At 55.2% G+C, this 20,496-nt stretch overlaps 2 protein-coding genes across 3 annotated transcripts; one reads left to right on the top strand and one right to left on the bottom strand.

Moving 5' to 3' along the window:
- Positions 1-1,604: 1,604 nt before the first annotated feature.
- Tmie (transmembrane inner ear) lies at positions 1,605-10,989 on the top strand. Of its 2 annotated transcripts, none has more exons than XM_037207969.1 (4): positions 1,605-2,119; positions 5,213-5,296; positions 8,615-8,764; positions 9,903-10,989. In XM_037207969.1, exons 1-4 carry the CDS (start codon positions 1,864-1,866, stop codon positions 10,001-10,003), a joined length of 591 nt encoding a protein of 196 aa, XP_037063864.1. In that variant the 5' UTR covers positions 1,605-1,863; the 3' UTR covers positions 10,004-10,989. The 2 variants fall into 2 exon arrangements, with proteins under 2 accessions (XP_037063864.1, XP_028715862.1); XM_028860029.2 differs by having other exon boundaries at positions 1,927-2,119; positions 5,213-5,330.
- A 1,421-nt stretch (positions 10,990-12,410) lies between these two features.
- On the bottom strand, positions 12,411-18,706 carry Prss50 (serine protease 50). Its single transcript, XM_028860014.2, is given in 6 exon segments — positions 12,411-12,738; positions 13,122-13,288; positions 14,444-14,727; positions 15,542-15,704; positions 18,277-18,544; positions 18,546-18,706. Coding segments are annotated over 6 exon segments (1,275 nt in total). The 5' UTR covers positions 18,702-18,706; the 3' UTR covers positions 12,411-12,501.
- Positions 18,707-20,496: the final 1,790 nt, after the last annotated feature.

Genomic DNA, 20,496 nt, shown 5'->3' with positions numbered 1-20,496 from the left:
CTTTGTGTATGCCAGGAGAGCACTCTGCCACTGAGCCACAGTTCTGGCTTGCCCTACTTCTTGGTGGACAGACAAGACAATGAACTTCAATTTTTAAAAATTTATTTATTTTATTGTATGTGTATGAATGTTTTGCTTGGATGTACACCACATGCTTGTTGAATTCAGGAGAGCATATCCAATCTCCTGGAACTGGGGTTACTGATGGTTGTGAGCCACCATGTGGGTGTTGGGAATCAAACCCGGGTCCCCTCGCAAGAGCAACAAGTGCTCTTAAGGCTGAGCTGTCTCTCCACCTCCACGACAATGAACTTTGAACAGCAGTGCCCTCCCAGTCCTGGGAGCAGCAGTCCTATGAAAGCTGAGGTGAGCCAGCTTTCAAAGCCAGCAGCCGCCACACACTCCCCTTTCCCTGCCATTAACCCTGTAATAGCCTCTGGCTCCTCCTTCCCTAGGTCAGAACATAGAGGCAGAGAGGAGCAACAGATGTCACACTCTGGTTCACCTGATCAAAGCCTACCCCTGCCTCTCTAAGCGCATGCCCTGAGGATGTTTAGCTGCACCTCCCCAAACCCCCCCGCTGCAATCAGTATAGCTTTCTGTGGCCCTTCCTTGGCCTGGCCTGTGGCTGAGGCTGGCAGAACTAGGAGGCAGAAACCTGTTGCTAATGCTTGGGTTTTAGAAGCATTCCTGGGGGAGGGGGGTATCATGTTGTGTTGGTTTTGGATTTTGTTTTGCTTCTTGCTTGCTTTGGAAGAAGTGACCCCTAGATTTTGCCATCTACTGTTGAGACTCTCTTTAATAGCGCCCCCCCTCCCCGGCCTGTAGTCTTTTTCAAACAGCAGCCATTTTCCTGCCTGCCCGGTCCTCTGAAGTCCCTGAAGGGCAGCTGGCCTTCTGCCCCACTCTGAGGCCTAGCTCAGTCCTTATTGTCAAGGGTACATCCAGGACAGAGCCCTGTGAGACCCGGGTGTAAGGCCTTGATGAGGTGTCCCCCCATACATAGCCTGGGCGGGCCTTCCCTACTGTTCTCCGTGAGAGAAAGATGCTGAGTCCTGGTCTCCTAGCACTCAAGAGGCTGATGATGTCGGAAAGAAGGAAGGAAGATGAAGTGGGCGGTAGCATCTCCAAGCTCCCACCGTCACACTCCCCTCGGGCTTCAGTCCCTCGCTCAGGTCTCCACAGCTGCTCAGAAGCTCCATCCCTGAGTAGTCAATGTTCCCACAGTGTAGGGGACCAACGTCAAGACTTTGCTAGAGTCGATAGCAAGACGGTCAGCAGGGTCAGAAAATGGTCCTCCACGAGTAGCTGACCTTGTCCTGTGGAGCAGAAGCTGCTGGGTCCTTCCACAACGCTAACATCTGGCCAGCTCTAACTATACTCTCCCTGATTCTCCATACCCCCTCCCCCTCCTGCTCTGGTGTCCAGGGTGACCAGAGCTGCCTCTGGGCAGGGAGCCAGCCCAGAAAGGCCAAGGACATCCCTCAGTGCCTGTCACTATGGCAACATGCCCGCTCTGCCCCCTTCCAAGTCCAGTACCATTTCTCCCCCAAACTCAGGACGTCAGAATGGGAAGGGCCTTCTAGATCAGTCGATTCCAACCCCTCCCCTTGTCCCAAGTGGAGAAACTGAGGCCCAAGAGGGAAGGGACGGGGTGGGGGTGGGATCCTGTTGATCAAGGGCCTACCGCCAACCTGTCCCTTTCTCCCTCCCGGCTTCCCCTTCCTTGGTGTCCTTGGAGTGGAGTGGGAGGTACAAAAGTCCGAGAGCCCGGAGGAGGGGGCGGTGCCACCCACACCTACCCTCATCCCAGCCGCGATGGCGCAGGTGGCGTCCCAGGAACCTGACACCCACGATGAATAAATGATGCGGGCTCAACCGCCCGCGGCCAGAATTCTCTGCCGCCGCCGCCGCCGCCACCACCGTCACCGCCTGCCGGTGGCCAGGGGCAGTCACCTGGCAGCCCTGTGCATCAGCCCCCTGCTCCCAGGACCTGCACCGGAGCGCGCGGCGGCGGGAGAACATGGCCGGGCGGCGGAGAGGCGCGGGGCGGCTCTGGGCTCTGGGCGGCGCCGCGCTGGGGGCCTGCCTGGCGGGGGTCGCCACGCAGCTGGTGGAGGTGAGGCACCACATCACGGAGGGTACGGGACGCTGGCGTCGTCCAGGCAGGGGGGTGAGGGTGCGAGGAGCTGGCTCTATCCCTTCTTCCTGCCCGGTGGGGTGACACGGCCCCTCGCCCTTAGAGAGAGTCCCTGGTCAGATGGCAGAGCGCGGCCTCTGACATCAGGGATGCAAGGAGTCTCCGTGTGTCCGTGTGTGGAGGGAAATAGCCTTGCCATCCGGTCTTTGTTTTCCTAGGGCATGGGGAGGGGGACTTTCAGCCCTTAGCTTTCTTGACTTCTCGTCTAATGGGGGATAGTCGGAGCCTGGATTTAGGGTAAGCTGTGGGAATTGCCCTTTCTCTATGGAAGTCCTCCAGGGCCCCTACCGAAGGCAGGACCCAGGGACTGGAAGATCCAAATAGGTCCTAGTGAGTACGGGAGCTGTAGAAGGTTTCTGAGTGGATATATCGTGAACAGCTCCTGTTTGGAAGGAAGAGGATAAATGAGGAGGGGCGCAGAGTGGGAGAGCTGGGAGGAGACTGCCCAGCAAGGAGGTGAAGAAGATGGGTGGGGCGAGGCAGCCAGGAGGAGGTAGCCCAACAGGCTTACAAGTCAGGAGCTGGAGGCAAAGGATGAAGGCCCAAGAGCCAGGGCCAGGAGCCAGGGTAGACAGGGCAGAGTGGAGGCAGTTGCTGCGAGACAGGGTGGGATAGGGAAGACAGAGCCAGTCTACTCAGAGGGCTTTAAAGAGACATAACTTTGAACTGAAGGGCCTGAGGGTGGCGTCTCATGGTGTAGAGACCTGTACTCTGTAGCATGTCCCTTCTGCATCTGACCAGGGGCATGAAGAGGCTGTTGGAGTCAGATGTCAGCCTCAGTACCCGGTAAGGGAAGCCAGCCTGGCCCGGGCCCCATGGAGCACACTCAGATCTCTCACCGGCTGCCCTGAGGCCCCTGTACAGAAACTGAGCTGTCCTCAAAGCAAAGGCTGGGGCAACAGGCAAGGCAGTTCTGAGGCAAGGAGTCTCCCCACTCCTAGGAGCTCGTCTCCCAGGTCAGCGGAGGAAATCACATTTGCAGCCCATCTGCTCCCATCTCAAGCAAGGCCTAGCCCTTCTTTCCAAGGAAGCAGGAGAAACGCTGGCCGGCTGGGAACCACGTCTCTTCTCAGTCGGGCCCTGCAGCATCCCTGTCCACCAGGCTGTGCCTCTGGAGGAGGCAGGACCTCCAAAGTTCAGAATTTCTACCTTGACCAGGACCCACCATAAGATGCCTGTTTGTTGCCCATTACCCTCCACCCAAGAGCCTGGTCAGGGTCTTCCAGTTAGACAGTCAGTCAGACCAACACACCAGACCTGTGAGACAGGGCACAGTAACCGCCAAGCCCCCAAATCTAATGCTGCAGTCACCAACCCCAAGCGCATATACATTGCTGCAACCACACATATGCCCTCTGCCCATTTATAAGTGCCCAATCCCACGCATGGCATGTATCCACACACTTGCCTGCCTGCACAGGGGTTCCCGAATCCACCAAGGGATGCTGCTGATTTAGTGGGATGTTATTGCCCATTTTACCATCAGATTGGAGAGTTCTCAGAGGCAGATGGCACTACCCCACCCCAATTACAGGGAGAGAAACCGAGGTCTAGAGTAAAGGAAGGAGTCTCTGTTCTAGGCCCTCTTAGTGAGGAGCAAAGAGCTCAGTCTATGGCTCAGAGATTCTGAGATGCCTGGCATAGGTCAGTGATCTCCTCTGAGTGCCACCTGCCCCATGGGTGGCAGTTGTTAGATGAGGGAGTCCCCAGATCCGGCAGATGTCTACCCGTGTTTATGGACCCCAGTGGGGTGTGGGAGCTGGAGAGAGATTGCATGACAGATGGCCTTTCTTTCTCAGCCACAGGGGACTCTCAAGCCTGTCCTTACTGATCATTCAGTAGACAACGTACTGCACAAATGCCTGGTCCCACCCCCTTCTTTGTCCCTTAGCCAAACTGGTTGACAGAGACAGGATTATATCTCTGGTCAAAACTAGCCTCTCAGATTCCACAAGGCACAGCCATGTCCCATAGACACTCAGGACAAAGTCACGTACCCTCGAAACACCCGGGACAGGCTGAGAATGAAGCTAAGTTGGTAGAGTGTTGGCCTAGCACACACAAAACCCTGGGTTCAACACCCAGCACAGCATCTATAAAAACAAACACACCCAGAGCAAACCACAACTCTAAAACACATAGATCAGGGGTGTGTCTCCCCATACCCCCAGAGAAGATTGTATTTTCTAGAAACCCAAGGCAGGATACTACCTTTGAATACCCTCAGGCAAGTCGAGACATCACTATGCCTTCTAGAAAACACAGACATGATAGTGTCCCTAAGCCAGGAGCCGGCAGAGCCTCAGAGCAGTGTGGTGTCCTCCTTAGCTACACTTACATCTTTTAGCCACCTGGTGGCGCTACATTACTATTTTTCTAAGGCTAGCCTGGCTGGCCTTCTGGTGGATGAATTATGGCTTTTAGTGGGACAGGCGTCAGTGTGTGCACACCTGCGTGAGGCAGAGCCTGAGCCCTGTGTGGGACAGGCGTCAGTGTGTGCACACCTGCGAAATGAGCCTGTGTGGGACAGGCGTCAGTGTGTGCACACGTGAGGAGAGTCCTGAGCCCTGTGTGGGACAGGCGTCAGTGTGTGCACACCTGCATGAGGAGAGTCTTACCCGTGTAGCCCAGCAGTAGAGCTCTATTCGGAGATGAGAACAAAGTCGGTCTACCCGAGCAGCACACAGGGCCCATGAAACAGGCCTTGCCTTGCCCCTGGCCTTGCTCCCGAGACCCCAGCAGAGCTGGCTGGGACAGGGTGTCCACACTTGCTCCTTGAGCCTTGTTTCCCCAAAGCATCAACCATTCTTCTAGTCCAAGTGCCAGGTGCCATGGTCTGGGACTCTGATCACTGCTTTTATTCTAAATCTGGAACTTTCTGAGGTCTAGGGTGTTGGTTGCGAATGTCTGAAACATTTTGGGGATTCTAAAATGTGTGGGCCGAGTCCTTGCTGACCCCATCCCAGCCTACTGGCCTGTGCCTGGCTCATTCCTTTCTCTGTTGACCCACAGCCCAGCACGGCCCCGCCCAAGCCCAAGCCGCCCCCACTGACCAAGGAGACCGTGGTGTTCTGGGACATGCGCCTGTGGCATGTGGTGGGCATCTTTTCACTCTTCGTATTGTCTATCAGTGAGTAGCTACATCCATCTCTCTCCACCCCACCACGGGAGGGTCACAGCTCCTCCAGCACCCTTGGCCCCTTCAGCACCCCTTGAGTTCAGAGCGGCAATTCCAGGCAGTTCAAGTAGGTCAGGCACCCACAGGAGGCCCACCATGGTCTCTGGCACCTCCTCACTCACGCCAAGTCCTGTGGAGGGCTGACGGGCCAGTGGTGACCCGAAGATTTCTGCTGGACTCAGGGAAGCAGCCACATGGCAATTACGTTAATTATAGGGGACTCCACTGAATCCAGGACATGTCATCTTTCCCCATGGCTGGCCTCCTGATGCTTTTTCTTGCAGTTTGGCCAATTCAGAGAGCCCACACCCAGGGGCCCCAGCAAGGACTCCCCAGACGCCTAGTAGATGTGGCTTCCAGGCCCTGAATCCTACCTCCTCCAATGCCATTTTCCAGAAATGATTCATACCTACTTCCTTTCAAAGCGTGGGGTCCGTTCCTCTCCTTCAGTCTGGACTCTTACTGATGCAAAGTTGTAGCTGAAGGGACTTAGCATGCACCCCTTCCCCCTTTCCCAGTGGGAAACTGAGGATGGAGGACTAAAGGTTCCATGAAAGGCAGGCCAGGTGAGAGAGAATACCAGGGCACAAGACAAGTGCAAACAGAGGGTGGGGGGAGTGAAAGAGAGAGGAAGCCCATCTGCCTCCAAAGGCCCACAGAGGCTGGGTCTTCTGAGCTGTGGACCAGAGGGAGGGTTCCGGGAAGGGACTACAGCGGGGCTGGTATGGGCAGAGACTAGGAGGAAGCTGGTCTCTATGCCAGCCTCAGATATCTGTGGGACATCACCAACATGCACCCAAAATGGAGGCTAAAGTGGCATTTGCATTCTAGTGGTGGCTTTCCCAAGAGATTCTCCAGAGTGCTGGGTGGGTGGCCACAGAGAAACCATCCACTTGCAAAGGGATCTCAAAACATGACATCTGATTCGCACATGCTTCTCCTGGCACCCAAAGTGTCCTCCAGAGAGAATACCCCCTCCTCCCAGATCTGAGGGACTGACTGATTCCCAGCTGAGGCCTAGAGAGAGTCAGGCCGCTCAGTGAAGACCTCAGAGAAAGGGGTACCTGCAGCCAGAGCCCCTGCATCCTGAGGGAGACCACGCCTGTTATCAAAAGCAGGGGTCGGGAACAACTGCCCCGAGGAGCCCCAGAGCAGCGAAGGGAATATCTTTGGGGTATCCCTGAGGGTACCGGCTAGGAACCTGAGGCCTCCCCCAGGCTCCACTCTGGGTGAATGGTGGATGTGCCTGGGGCCACACCCGGTATTTGCACAGAGTCAGACTGAAGAGGCACGCGGACATCAACCACACAGAGCATCTCCTACTCTAACTTCATTTTCTAGAATGGGAACAGGCAGGAACAGAAGGTCCCTGAGCAGCAGGTCAGCAGCGGCTGCCTTCCATAGCTGCTGGGAGTGATGTAGTTTTGCTTCCCAGACTGCTCAGACCCAGGCAGCTATTAGTGAAACATTGCACACTGCCCCCCCCCCCCGCCGCTGCCGCCACACACACACACACACACACACACACACACACACACACACACACACACAGTCGCTCGGAGCTAGGGACTAGGGTTAAATAAATCCCCAGCTCTTTCCTGGGCCTCCATACTTAATCCCACGTCTTTAGTTTTTCATTCTCTTTGAAGAAAAATAATCAGGCCAGGGTAGGTAGGGCAGGCTTGGAGGGCCAGGCAGTATGTAAGTGTGTGAGTCCTGCTCTGGCTGCCAACAGCTGTCTGTTCTGCTTCCTCTGCAGTTCTGAGCTCCCGGGTCTCTCACTAACCACGTGGAGCCTGAGCAGGCAGGGTGCTCAGGGTGTCAGTGGGGTGAGCAGGCAAGATGACCCACGCCAGTAAGGTTGGAGCATAAGGAGAATCTTGAGTCCAAGGCACCCACACAGGGGTCTGGGAAAGACCAAAGCAGAGCACTTTGGGTAATAAAAGTCCATTGCAGGCTCAGGTCTAATCCCAAGAGCCCTATGCTGGGGACATAGTGCAGCCAGCTCTGCCCACCCTCAACATATCTCTGAATGCTGGTGGCTCCCAGAAGTGGAGGCTTTTGGACCATCCTTCCCATTCGTCTGTCCATCCATGCATCCATCCATGCATCCATGCATCCATCCATCCATCCATTGCTTCTCCCATCCTGAAAATCTGGGTGAGACACATGGAACCAAAATATTTGGCTCAAGGGATATTACTTTGGTTGAACAAGATGATCCCAGACTACCTAGGTATGATCCATTTCCTCAAAATAGACCTGGCTTGTCATGCCTGGGCCCTTCTGCACCTCAGTAGCCTGCCAGGAAGTTCTGTCTGGCCATATTATTTATAATAGGAACCAGCCCCACCCCCTCCCCAGGGGCTGGGGCCACAGTGGTCAGATTGTGGGAGCCTTAGAAAAATAAACTCAGCCCAGCCAGCCAGGTCCTGGCAGCCTTGCCCTGCACATCACTAGATGGGCCAGCTTTATGCTCTGCCCCAGCTGACGTGGGCACAGCTGCCTTTAACCAGAAAAACACTCCTGGAATAACTTCCTCAGAGGTAAATGCCCAGGACAGGGTCTGGGCATTCTCCCCGGTTTCTCCCCAGCCAGGGTGCAGGCTTGTCCTCCGGGATGCTGGGGAGGGTCCAGGCTTGTCCTCTGGGATGCTGGGGAGGGTCCAGGCTTGTCCTCCGGGATGCTGGGGAGGGTCCAGGCTTGTCCTCTGGGATGCTGGGGAGGGTCCAGGCTTGTCCTCCTGGATGCTGGGGAGGATGCAGCCACATCCTTGGGTATTTGAGGCACCTCTGCCTCTGCAATTAGGAGGCTGGAGAAAGAAACCCAGGGTGTCTTAGGAGCTCCCAGAGAGGCCTAGGTCAGAAGCACAGGGTGACTCTGTGTAGCCATGGCTAAAGCCATACCTAAGACCTTCACTTTACCTTCCTCCAGTACCCAGTGTGATCAGAAAGACTATCAGACCAAGATAGGCTATAGAATTCGTGGGGCTAGTCCAAATGAAAATACCAGGCTTCGTGTCCAAATTACTAGGAAGTTGACATTAAAGCATCACACTAAGCATAGGTCACGGGCGAGCACATAAAGTCAGCTTCACTTGGGAGGTCACCTCAGGCTTTTGCAGGAGTCTCTTATGTGAGACATGCCTGGGCAGATGGAGTCAGGCCTAACATGTGGGTGCCACTCAACCTGGCTGAGACCCCACCCTAGCCAAACTTGCTCTGACATCCACACAGTCATCACACTATGCTGTGTCTTCAACTGCCGTGTACCACGGACACGGAAGGAGATTGAGGCCCGGTATCTGCAGCGAAAGGCGGCCAAGATGTACACGGACAAGCTGGAGACCGTGCCTCCCCTTAATGAACTCACAGAAATCCCTGGAGGTAAGTAGATTCCAGTCCCATGGCAGCCAGCCCTGGATCCCGCAGCCAGCCAGTTCCTCAGTCCCGCTGTCCTAATTCACCCTGTCTCCCTGCAGCTGGTTCAGAGAAGGGACTGGGCACTATCCCAGGAGACCAGAGTGCAGAACTGGTCAGAGCCAGGCAGCTAAAACAAGAGCCCATTTGTAGCAGAAAAGTTGTGTGTGTGTGTGAGGGGGGGCTGGGGAGGCGGCTCGGTCAGTAAGGTCTTTGCCATACACGCACAAGGACCTGACTTTGGATCTCCAGCACCCACAAAAAAAAAAAAAAAAAAAAAAAATTAAACAACAAAAACCAGGCATGATCATGCACCTGTAAATCTCAGTGCTGGGGAGAGAGTGACAGAAGGTTCCTGAAGCTCACTGGCTGGCTAGTCTTGCCAAATTGGTGGGCTCCAGGCTTCTCAATAAGTAAATAAGGTAGAGAGCCAAAGAAGACACTCAGCATCAACCTCTGGTCTCCATGTGCATGCCCACACATGTGCACACTCAACACCGACCTCCAGTCTCCATGTGCATGCCCACACATGTGCACACTCAGCACCGACCTCCAGTCTCCATGTGCATGCCCACACATGTGCACACTCAGCACCGACCTCCAGTCTCCATGTGCATGCCCACACATGTGCACACTCAGCACCGACCTCCAGTCTCCATGTGCATGCCCACACATGTGCACACTCAGGATCAACCTCCGGTCTCCATGTGCATGCCCACACATGTGCACACTCAGCATCAACCTCCAGTCTCCATGTGCATGCCCACACATGTGCACACTCAGCACCGACCTCCAGTCTCCATGTGCATGCCCACACATGTGCACACTCAGCACCGACCTCCGGTGTCTATGTGCATGCCCACACATGTGCACACTCAGCACCGACCTCCAGTCTCCATGTGCATGCCCACACATGTGCACACTCAGGAGCAACCTCCGGTCTCCATGTGCATGCCCACACATGTGCACACTCAGCACCACACACAGGCATGCATACACACGCACCTCAAATAAAAATGATCTGAGAAGGGAGGCTGGGAAGGCAGAGAGGATGGCTTTGGGACGTTCCCCCTCTCACCACTGCGGCCTCTTCCCCCACCCTCAGAGGATAAGAAGAAGAAGAAGAAGGACAGTGTGGACACGGTGGCTATCAAGGTAGAGGAGGAAGAGAAGAACGAGGCCAAGAAGAAGAAAGGAGAGAAATGAGGAAAGCATCCTGGTGGTGGCAGCTGGGACTGGCAGGCCTTGAAGCCCAAGTTCAAGCCAGGATCCAGGCACCAGGACTCCACGTTCATCCATGGACCACAGAGGCTATGGTCTGAGAAGCCAAGGCCACGGCCATTACGTCATGGCCCAAAAGGTGTAGGGACAAGACTTGACGAGTGTCCACCCTGGACTCTGTTCCTTTCACATCACTCGTCTGGGCACTTGTCTCGGGCCACTGTCTCTCTGCAGATACAGAGTGGCCTCAGACTCCTCCCCACATCCAGGCAGGCCTCTGGCCCACCCTTTTTGCCAGGGGCAGAGGTGGCCGTGAAGGAGTCAGAGATTGGCGGTTTCGGATGGCAGGATCGAACAGGTTGTGTATGAACCCGCAAGCAGGGAGGGCGGGCTGATGGGGAGCTGGTGACATGAGAGATTCCCTGACATAGCTAGATAGCAGCCCTGATAGCAAGGAAACTGCCCCAGGCTTGGCAGGAGTCTGTCCCTGGCTGCCGAAGTGGCCCCGTTATCAGGCGGGCTCCTGACCTGGCAAATGCTAAGCTCTGAACACAAGATGACAATGTGTAGAGCTGGGGCCGCTGAGGGGCTGGCATGAGGCCCAGAGCCTACGGTCTTCTGGCTCAGGGGTAGGGTTTGAAAGAGGGCTGAGGCCGGGGGGCTGAGCGAGAAAGCCTGGGTCTCCCCATGGCCTGCTGAGCACAGCAGTGTGCAGTTCCCCTTCTGCCATGTCCCCTACCGAAAGAAGCGTCTCAGCCAAGACTATTCAAACGCCATTGAGGGGTTGGCTCTAGAGGAGAGAGATGTACGAGGCGCTTCCAACGTCAAAATGAGGAGCTCTGACCAGAGCTGGGGACGGAGACTCTGGGAAAGTTTTCCAGGAGGGAAGCCTGCTAGAAAGGTGTCCTGAAGAGATCTGTCAACAAAGCTGGGTGCCTGCTCAGCCCCAGACAAATAAAACTTCAACCTGAGATGATCTCCACTCCGTCCCATGCTTTGCCACGCCCTGGAGGATTCCGGTAGACGGCGACACAACAATCCGTAATAATAGGTGACTCGGCGAGCCTGAAATTCTCTCCCTGACCCCTGTCCCAGACTGAGACCAAAAAAAAAGGGGGTGGGGGGTGGGGGGGAGTGGAGAGATGGCTCATCGGTTAAGAGTACTGCTCTACCAGAGGACCTGGGTTCAATTCCCAGCACCCACATGGCAGCTCACAACTGTCTGTAACTCCAGTTCCAGGAGATCTGACACCCTCACACAGACACATGCAGGCAAAACACCAGTGCACATAAAATAAAGATAAATAAATCTTTTTTTTTTTTTTTTAAAGAAGCCCAGAGGCTGAGGAGCAGCGAGGAGAAGTTGTGGCCACCCCACCCCACCAAGTGGACTCGGGACAGGGAGGGAAATCGATGAGGCTCACCTGAGCTCTCTTCCACTCTACCCCATGCTCTCAATAAGTCTCTAATGTTTGGAGCCGGGTACCTGGACTCACGGGAATCATCCCTCATTCCTGACACGGTCCCTTATCAACATCCTACAAGGAGAAGCACCCCAGAATGACACGAGGAAGGAGTATCGAGGGACAGAGGGATCACAGCAGGCCCCCATCACGGAAGGAAGCACTCTGATTAGTCAGGCACCGTCGGCTGACCTCTACCTCCAGGTTCCAGTGCACGGGCTTCTCATTCCTAGAGCTGGCTGGGGTCCTTTCTCCCCAGACAAACCAGCGCCCTTCTGTGTGGTAAGGCACTGGACGTTCAGAGGGGCGGCGGAGGCCACTCGAGGTCACTCAGAGCAGTAGCCGGTGCAGCCGGTGGGAAGTGTGTCTTTCCCACCAGATCTTTTCGTACCTATGCCCCCAGGCTGGAAGCAGGGCTAGAGGGTCAAAGTACTGTGTGGATCTTTAGGGACAATATTCTGGAGAGTTCTAGCCACTGGCCAGAAGGCAGTCAAGACTAGGGAGAGTCCGGTGGGGGTGGCGCACACCTTTAATCCCAGCACTCGGAAGGCAGAGGCAGGCGGATCTCTGTGAGTTCGAGGCCGGCCTGGTCTACAGAGAGAGTTTCAGGATAGCCCAGGCTACACAGAGAAACCCTGTCTCAACAAAACAAAACAATAACAAAACGAAACAAAAGACCAGGGAGTCGCACAGAAGGACCATGCCACTTTCCATCTAGAGGTCTGGCAGGGAGGTCCCCCCAGCCCCAGCTTTGGCCTAGGTATTGCATCCCAGTCTTCCCACATCCCCTTCACATACCCCTCTACCTTCTGCAGGCGCCACCCCAAATCTTTCGAGGCTCACACTTTTCAGTTTAAGTGCCCAGAGTCCCTCACCTACCCCACTGTGTACTCCTGCTTCCCACTAGAGCGGCTCAGAAGGAGGAGACGTGGGGAAAAGAAGTGTTTAATCTCTGCTAGTCCCTGCCGATTGCCACACCCACAGCAGCACTCAGTAGGAAGGGCAGGGGACCTGGCAGCGTCACAGAGTAACAAGAAGGCCGAGGAGCAGAAGGAAAGCCAGGAGCGACGTCCTGGAAGGGGCTGGGAGGGCCAGGGCCTCCCCACTAAGGTGGTCCCAGATCCACGGCTGGAAGGAGGAGACCTGCAGAAAGATGGGCGGGGCCTCGCTCTTCTTGCAGCCGGGGCCCCAGCTCATCATCCCCACCAGGTACCATGTGCCGCCTGAAGAGCAGACCAAGGGCTCGCCAGTTATCTCCTGTGAGGAGGGAGGAAGTTAAAAGGGATCAGGGAGGTGACGCCATGCCCGAGAGGGACAGAACCCCACTCAAGGAGCCAGCCCAGGGTGTTTCCCACCGGATTCTTTCCGTAGCCTCCCAGTGTGGACAAAGCGGGTAGGCGATCCTGTCCCATTCATTCCTCCCCAAAGGACACTCACTCCTTAGCCTTAGCTCCACACCCACCCCTCTCATTTCCATCCGATCCAGTCCACCCCTTTCCAGCCTCCACACCCCTGCCCTCGCCTGCCCTCTCCACCCTCTCCTCACTCTCCCCTCCCCTCTCCCCAGCCCTCAGCTCTGCCTCCTGCACCCCTCCACCCCTTGGCCCTCGGGATAGATGAACAGGGGCGGAGGTCCTCACGTAGCAGAACTTTTCCCTGTTGTTGTCCGAGACACAGATCATCTGAGATGTGATGATCCGAACCAGGGAGGAGATTCTGGAGAACTTGTGGTAGAAACGCTCACATTTCTTGCTGTTCAGGATGGAGACTTCCTTCTCCTGGAGGGTTTGGAACTGGGGCCACCTGCCTGTGGGACAGGTCCCCATTCAGGTTTAGCCACTGACGGTGGCTCACAGCTACCCGTTCTGTCTCTTTTGCATGGTAGCCACAGAGATGTCTCCATGTCTGCGGGATTTCTCCCTCCGGCCAGCAGGTGCCAAGGTTGCCCCATACAGAGGTGCCAAGGTTGCCCCATACAGAGGTACCAAGGTTGCCCCATACAGAGGTGCCAAGGTTGCCCCATACAGAGGCCAGGTTGCCCATACAGAGGTGCAAGGTTGCCCCATACAGAGTGCCAAGGTTGCCCCATACAGAGGTGCCAAGGTTGCCCCATACAGAGGTGCTGGAACAGACAGTCCACACCGATGGCCTCTGCTAGTCCTCTTCCAGGTGCTTGCCAGTGCTCTCAGGGCCAAAGCCTTTCTTCCCAAAGCTGTCCCGAGAGCTGCCACCTCATGACGCCCAGACCCGCTCCATGGATACCCCACCCCACCCACCCCCATCCCACAGCACTATTTTCCATCCCACCCAAAATATATCTGAGCTCCTGGGAGTCAGGAAACTTGTGATCACTCCCAGATAGGTCACAGAACAGGCTGTTTAGAGGGCAAATCGGATCCTCAAGGACACAGAGAAGGGCATCTCTCTCATGCATTGGTGGCCCCATAAAGGGAGTTAGATATTCCCAGAAGCCATGAGGAAAATGATCCCTTGAATGGGTGTGAGAGGACAGCCTGTCTTGAGGGCCTTGCTCCTATAATGGAATCACAAGGGATCGAGGGTCACTGAAGGGAGGGGTGTGGGGGACCTTGTGTGACTCTCAACTTCCGGACACAAGCTGCGGTGATTCTGGGAAGCCTTCTGCAGAAATGGGGACCCACCCTCTTGTACTCTACTTGCCGATGCCCTAGGGTTGTGTATGGGTGACAAGCTATTGTTCTGAGACCTCCTTGCTGCCTTGGTCCCGAGACTTCAAGGGCGGTAATGACCATGATATGTTCACTGACAAGACCCTCAACTTGGGGGGGGGGGCTTCAGAGATGAGAAAGCAAACAAGGAGTTCCTGGATCAGCCAGCTCCTTAAAGAAGGTACTCCAGAAATGTCCATCCATGGGGCACCCCAGCCACATCCAGTCCTTTTTCCCACCACGCACCCCGGGCTGGGGGTGGGACTCTGACTCACCATTAATCCGGGGATACCCCCAGCCTGTCACGGTGCAGCGAGAACTGTCCTCCACCATATATTCCAGGCCGGGCAGGCAGATGGGCCACACATATTTGCTGTACTTGAGCCCCCACTGGAGTTTGAGGAGGCTGATGTCGTTGGTCCGGCCGACCCAAGACCAGAACCGCCTGGGTTGGTAGCCGCTGTTGATGAAGATCTGACGTACTGGCACGTCTGTGCTGGTTACCGTGGTCCGGTTAATCCATGGACTCCCCACCCTCACTGTGTAGTTAACGTGTTGCCTACGGGAAGGGGGTCCTCCATCAGCTCTAGGCTCCTGCCTCAGCCCCCAGTCCTGCCCTCCACATCACTGTGGCCCTCTAAGCAACCCAGGCAGGCCACCCCGGGCTTCGTGGTCCCCTGAGCCTATTCCTCATGACAGAGCCCTGCACACACTGTGTGGTCCTCTTATTTTGTGGAGGAGAGATTCGGAGATTCAAAGAAGTGCTGTGGCCTGCTCAGGGATGTACCCTTAGGAAGTGGTCGAGTTGGGATATATAGACTCCGTTTCCTCACAGAGTTCCTACAGTAATGACCACGGCCTAGATCTCAAGCCACCTCCACAGGACACCTCTTGAAGTCACACTGTTGATCCTTATGTCAACCTGGAACCTGTCTTCACTGGTCAGTCCTCAAGGGAAACATAGACACTACTCTCAGGAGTTCCCAGACCCCACAACATTGGCACAGCCATGCTTTTGTCTCCACACAATCTATGTCTGTCTTCCGTTTCTATCCACCCAGAGAGGTTCTAAGCCTCTCTGAGGAAAACTAGAAACTATTGATTGACGAAGGAGAGAAGTACCTGGAACCTAGGGTCCTCTGAGCCTCCCTTACCTACGGATGACTGCTCAGGACTGTCGGGCAGGTAAAAGGGCAAAGGGTGGGCACATGCCAAAGGCTGAGCCCCAGGAAGGAGCCTGTGAGACTCAACCCTCCCTTGTTCAGAGTGAGGACGAGGCTGGGACTGGCGCTGTAGGCTCCACACAGGACTGGGTCTCCAGCATCCCAGATGCCTCTCCACCCACCCACCCACCCACCTGGGCCCCGACTCACTGGGTCAAGCAATGGGCCATGGTCAGCACCCATTGGGAAGCAATAAGGGTGCCAGCACAGATGTGGATGCCATTAGCCCGCACACTGACCATCCATGGCCACCGCCGAGTCATGGCTTCTGGGTCTCGGAGAGTAGGGTCTGTCTCATGGGAGGTGCCGCAGACTAGAGGGAGAAAAGAGCATGAGGAAGTGACAAGCTCACCAGCCACATCTTGTGGCTCTGTCCCCACTCTGCCCTCCCTCCAGCCTCCCCAGCCACTCACCTGTTTCTACACACCCTATGGAAAGACAGCATCCATCCACGGCCATCTCCAGCTTTAGCAAAGCCTCGGCACTATACCCAGGTACCTATTTCCTTGTTCCTACAGCTCAGGCCCTAGAGCACCCCAATAATCAGCCTAGTGGACGACTCCGCTTCAGCCAGATGTTCACAAATGCACCTGTATTTCTATCTGGTTGCAGATTGCTCCCCCTCCTAGAGCCAATGCAGACCCCACCCCTTCTCTGGGAACCCCCTCTTGTGATTCATGGAGAGAAAGACCGATGGCCCCACAGTGACACAGACTGTCAGAGGGAGCAGGCACATCCCAGAGAGGAGAGCAAAGTGACAAAAGCTGTGAAGCTTGCTTAGCCTTCTTGGGACTCGGCCCTAAACTATGTCTCACAAAAGCTAAGCGTCTGTAGAACCAAAGGCGGTGAGGATTCTGGGCCCTGGTGCACCCTTCCGGAGAGAGGAGGGCCGACGACTGAGGGCACTTCAGAAAAAGTTCTGACATGGAAGATGGGGTTTATAGAGATGGCTCAGCTGTGAAGAGAACGGCTGCTCCGGGCGGTGGTGGCGCACGCCTGGAATCCCAGCACTCGGGAGGCACAGGATCTCTGTGAGTTTGAGGCCAGCCTGGTCTACAGAATGAGTTCCAAGACAGTCAAAGCTACACAGAGAGACCCTGTTTCTAAAATTAAAAACAAACAAACAAAAAATGCACTGATTGCTCTTCTAGAGGATAGGAATTGGGTTCCCAGAATGCACTGTGGGCTCACAACCATCTGTAGCTCTAGTTTTGGGGGCTCTGGTGTTCTCTTCCGGCCTCCAGAGGCATCGGGCATACATGCATGCATGCAGGCAGGCAAAACCACTATATGCATAAAAATAAAATAAAGGAAGTTGAAGATGCCCATATTTAGCTTCCACTCAAGCCTTTTCTAAACAAATCAGTGGATTGTGAAATCAAGTAAATGGGTTATGGCCAGCACGTTTACATATTTGTTTACATGTTTATGTATTCATTGTAATGCTGGGAATGTAACCCAGGGCCTGGTAAATGCTACTCAGGTGTTGCACTTTATCTACATCATTCTCGAGTGGATGGGCGGACACACACACACACACACACACACACACACACACACACACACACACACGAGTGTGTGCATGCGTGTGGAGGCCCGAGGAGGATTTTGAGTCTCTCATCACTCTCCACGGTATTCTGATACAGGGCCCCTCACTGAACTTGAAGCTGGTTTGGCAGCCTCCTCAGCCAGGGACCAGGATCCCAGCAATCTCCTGTTTCTGCTGCCCACCCCTAACCCCCAACGTGCTGGGGTTACTGGAGCACGAGACCCTACCCACTCAGCTTTCCGCTTAGATTCCAGGTTTTAACTCAGGTTCTCACGTTTGTTCATGTGGGAAGAGCTCTTACCCACTGAACCATCTCTCCAGCCCATCACTACATTTTTTTTTTCCCCCAGAGCTGAGGACCGAACCCAGGGCCTTGTGCTTGCTAGGCAAGCGCTCTACCACTGAGCTAAATCCCCAGCCCCCATCACTGCATTTTTAAATGATACTCAGCTGACAGACCATCAGCATGTACCACATACAGTCCCTTGGTGTCCCCTGCTAGACTTTTTTGAAACAGTTAAAGTGACTTCCTTGAATCCCAGGATAGTAACTCTTTCTCACGTGGGTCTCAGCTACAGACCCCTGCTTATGAGAAAGTATGCTGGTGCACTGGTTAGGTTTACATGTCAACCTGCACTACACAGAGTCTTCTGAAAGAAAAGCGTACACTGAGTCAGATCGGCCCGTGAGTAATTCAGTGGCAACCATTAATTGATGCTGGATGTCACGGCCCTGTGTGGAGGGGCACCGTCCCTGGGCAGGTGGTCCTGGGCTGTGTAAGAAAGCCAGCCAAGCATTATCCTGTGGGAGGGCGAGTCAGCAAGCAGCCTTCCTCCACAGTTCCCGCTTCAGGCCCTTGCCCTGGCTTCCCTCCGTGATGGACTGTGACCTGGAAGTGCAAGCACTGCCCCCCCAAGTTACTTTACCACACCAACAGCAAGGACATTAAAATAAGCAGGTGTGCCTTGCAGACCCCACAAGAGGACTCACACAGCCCTCTTGGAATTGTGTTGTGGGCTGGGAACCGAGACAGGGTCAGACCAGGTCCAAGGCAGGCCTGCAGCTGCCGGACAGGCATCTGGCTAGCAGCCAGCTCTGGACACCTCAACAGCACCGCCCAACTCTTCCCACCGAACTTTCCTTGTCTCCTATTTACCTCACCTGATGAAAGGCCTGCTGTAAGCACAGGACCCTGACGGCAGGACCACGGCCTGGCCCAACCTCAAGTGCTCAATAAACGTGGGCACAGGGGCTTTCCCATCCATGGACTGTCCTCTGGGCCCTCGATCCCTTGACCCTTCGACCTCAGGGGTCCCAAATCCTGCCCAGTACTCACAGGGGAGATCGCTGGGTTGCGTCCCCGCGGTCTGTGGCGTGGTGGTCGGTGTAGGGTCCTGCCGGGGAAGGCGAAGCCTGCCTGAGGGACAGGTGGCTCTGGGGTCACAGGGGCCGCCAGGGCCGGTCGGGACTGCGGTGGGCAGCGTCCCGGGGAACTCGCCTGCGGCCAAGCAGCCTGCGGAAGGTCAGGAGCGGGTCAGAGGCGGCCCGGGGTGTGGGCGTGCCTGCCGGGGAGGGCGCTGGGGACCGGGAGGGCGCTGGGGACCCGACGGGCTCACCTGCCGGCCGCCGAGGCAGCAGCAGCAGCAGCAGGAGCAGCAGCAGGAGCAGGGCGCCGGTACGGGTGCGGGTGCGAGAGGCCCCGGGCCCACGGGGACCCTGAGGGCCCTGCCCGCGGACCCCTGCCCAGCACCCGCGCTCCATTGCGCCGCTAGGTTCCTCCGCAATGGCGCCCTCCATCGGGCGCTTGGGTGCCCAGCCTGCGTGGCGCCCCCTGGGTGCCATTCGTTGGGGCGCTCCTGCAGAATGGCGCGCAAGCGGTGCCCCGCTCCTGCCTGGTGTCTGCCCTCACACTTGGCGGGGCCCTTTCCCTGGGTCACTTTGCTTCGCCTCAGCTAGCTCCTAAGCTTCCATGCTATCTCCACCAGCAGCATCAGCAGCGAGAGGAAGGCCAACCCTGACCTGCTAATCCCTTACTCCCCTCAGCTTGCATCCTTATCTTCTTCTTGAATGCTGACATGATTAAAACAAACAAACAAAAAACCTCGAAGGCATCAAAGAAAGAAATTGAAGAAGATACCAGAAGATGGAAAGATCTCCCATGTTCATGGATTGGTAGGACTGATAGAGTAAAAATGGCCATCCTATCTTGAAAGCACAGGTCTTAGGACACTAAAGCAAACTAATGTGTTCATTAGGGTCTCACTATGTAGCCCAGGCTGGCCCCAAACTGACAGCTATCCTACCTTGGCCTCCTAAGTACTGGGGAGATAGCTGTGAACCACCAAGCTTGGCTTTAGTAACAGTTTTCAAAGCCCAGACCACCTGAAGCGGTGTGCTTTCTAGATCCACTTACTGGGACCATAATGAGAGGTGATGGTGTCCATCGGTCAACAGCGAGAGCAGAAGGTCACTGGACATTTGAGGAACATGTTGATGGTTCAACAGCACAGTTATCACGTTTATAAAGTAATGTGGAGGGTCTGGAGAGATGGCTCAGTGGTTAAGAGCACTGGCTGCTCTTCCAGAGGTCCTGAGTTCAATTCCCAGCATCCACATGGTGGTTCACAACCGTCTACAATAAGATCTGGTGCCCTCTTCTGGCCTGCGGGCAGAACACTGTATACATAATAAAGAAATATTAAAAAAAGAAAAAAAAGTAATGTGGAATACTACTGGAAGCTTTGGTGCAAGGATATGGGAATTTTCCAGCCCAATAGACAAAGTGAAAGTGGGATCAAGCTGTCAAGGCCTACGCTCTCAGGAGAAACACCTGAGCAGGCCATTTAGTGGAAAATGCAGACAGGGCTGCCGCATTTCTGACCTCCGGATGGGGACAGGGGAACTGCTGCTCTGAGCTGGCAGACCCGAGGAGGTCACTGATGGAGGTGGGTGAATCAGCCCAAGAGCCCAGGATACAGTCATGTCCGTCATACATCTCAAGCAGGAACTCACATCACCCACCCCTACCAGAGATAGAGGAGGGACAGGCTGGGGTCTAGAACCACTCAGGGCAAAGTTAGGGTTTGGCAGAGACAGGCAGGCACCAGAACCCAGCCAGGAGGGGCAAGCCTGTGATCCAGCCCTGGGAAGTCTCCTAGAAAGAAGTCAGTCCTTACAGAAAGGCCTGCGGAAAGACGGTCTCAGAGACACAGGGAAGAGGCCTTGGGAACATGGGAGCTGCTGAACTGCTGGGTTCACAGAGTGGGGACTTCAAGTCCCAGTGAGCAAAAGAGGGGGCTACAGGCTGGAGAGGTGGACCAGTGTGTACTGCTCTTGTGGAGGACCTGAGTTTGAGTCTCTGTGGTCACATGGGGTGGCCCACAACCACTTGTAATTTCTCCAGCTCTGAGAGAAATCTGACACTCTCACTTCCACATGCACATACATACATACACATAAAAGGTTTCTGTTGTTTTTTGTTTGTTTGTTTGCTTTTGTTTTTCCAAGACAGGGTTTCTCTGTAGCTTTGGAGGCTGTCCTGGAACTTGCTCTGTGG

The sequence above is a fragment of the Peromyscus leucopus genome, chromosome 7, assembly GCF_004664715.2.
Source record: "Peromyscus leucopus breed LL Stock chromosome 7, UCI_PerLeu_2.1, whole genome shotgun sequence".
Classification (NCBI taxonomy): Eukaryota; Metazoa; Chordata; class Mammalia; order Rodentia; family Cricetidae; genus Peromyscus; species Peromyscus leucopus.
This window is presented reverse-complemented; position numbering and strand designations above follow the sequence as displayed.

Coding starts and splice junctions, on each gene's coding strand:
- Tmie (XM_037207969.1), top strand. CDS start 1,864: ATGATGCGGGCTCAACCGCCCGCGGCCAGAATTCTCTGCCGCCGCCGC. Junction 2,120..5,212: donor TCGCCACGCAGCTGGTGGAG/GTGAGGCACCAC, acceptor GTTGACCCACAG/CCCAGCACGGCCCCGCCCAA. Junction 5,297..8,614: donor ACATGCGCCTGTGGCATGTG/GTGGGCATCTTT, acceptor ACATCCACACAG/TCATCACACTATGCTGTGTC.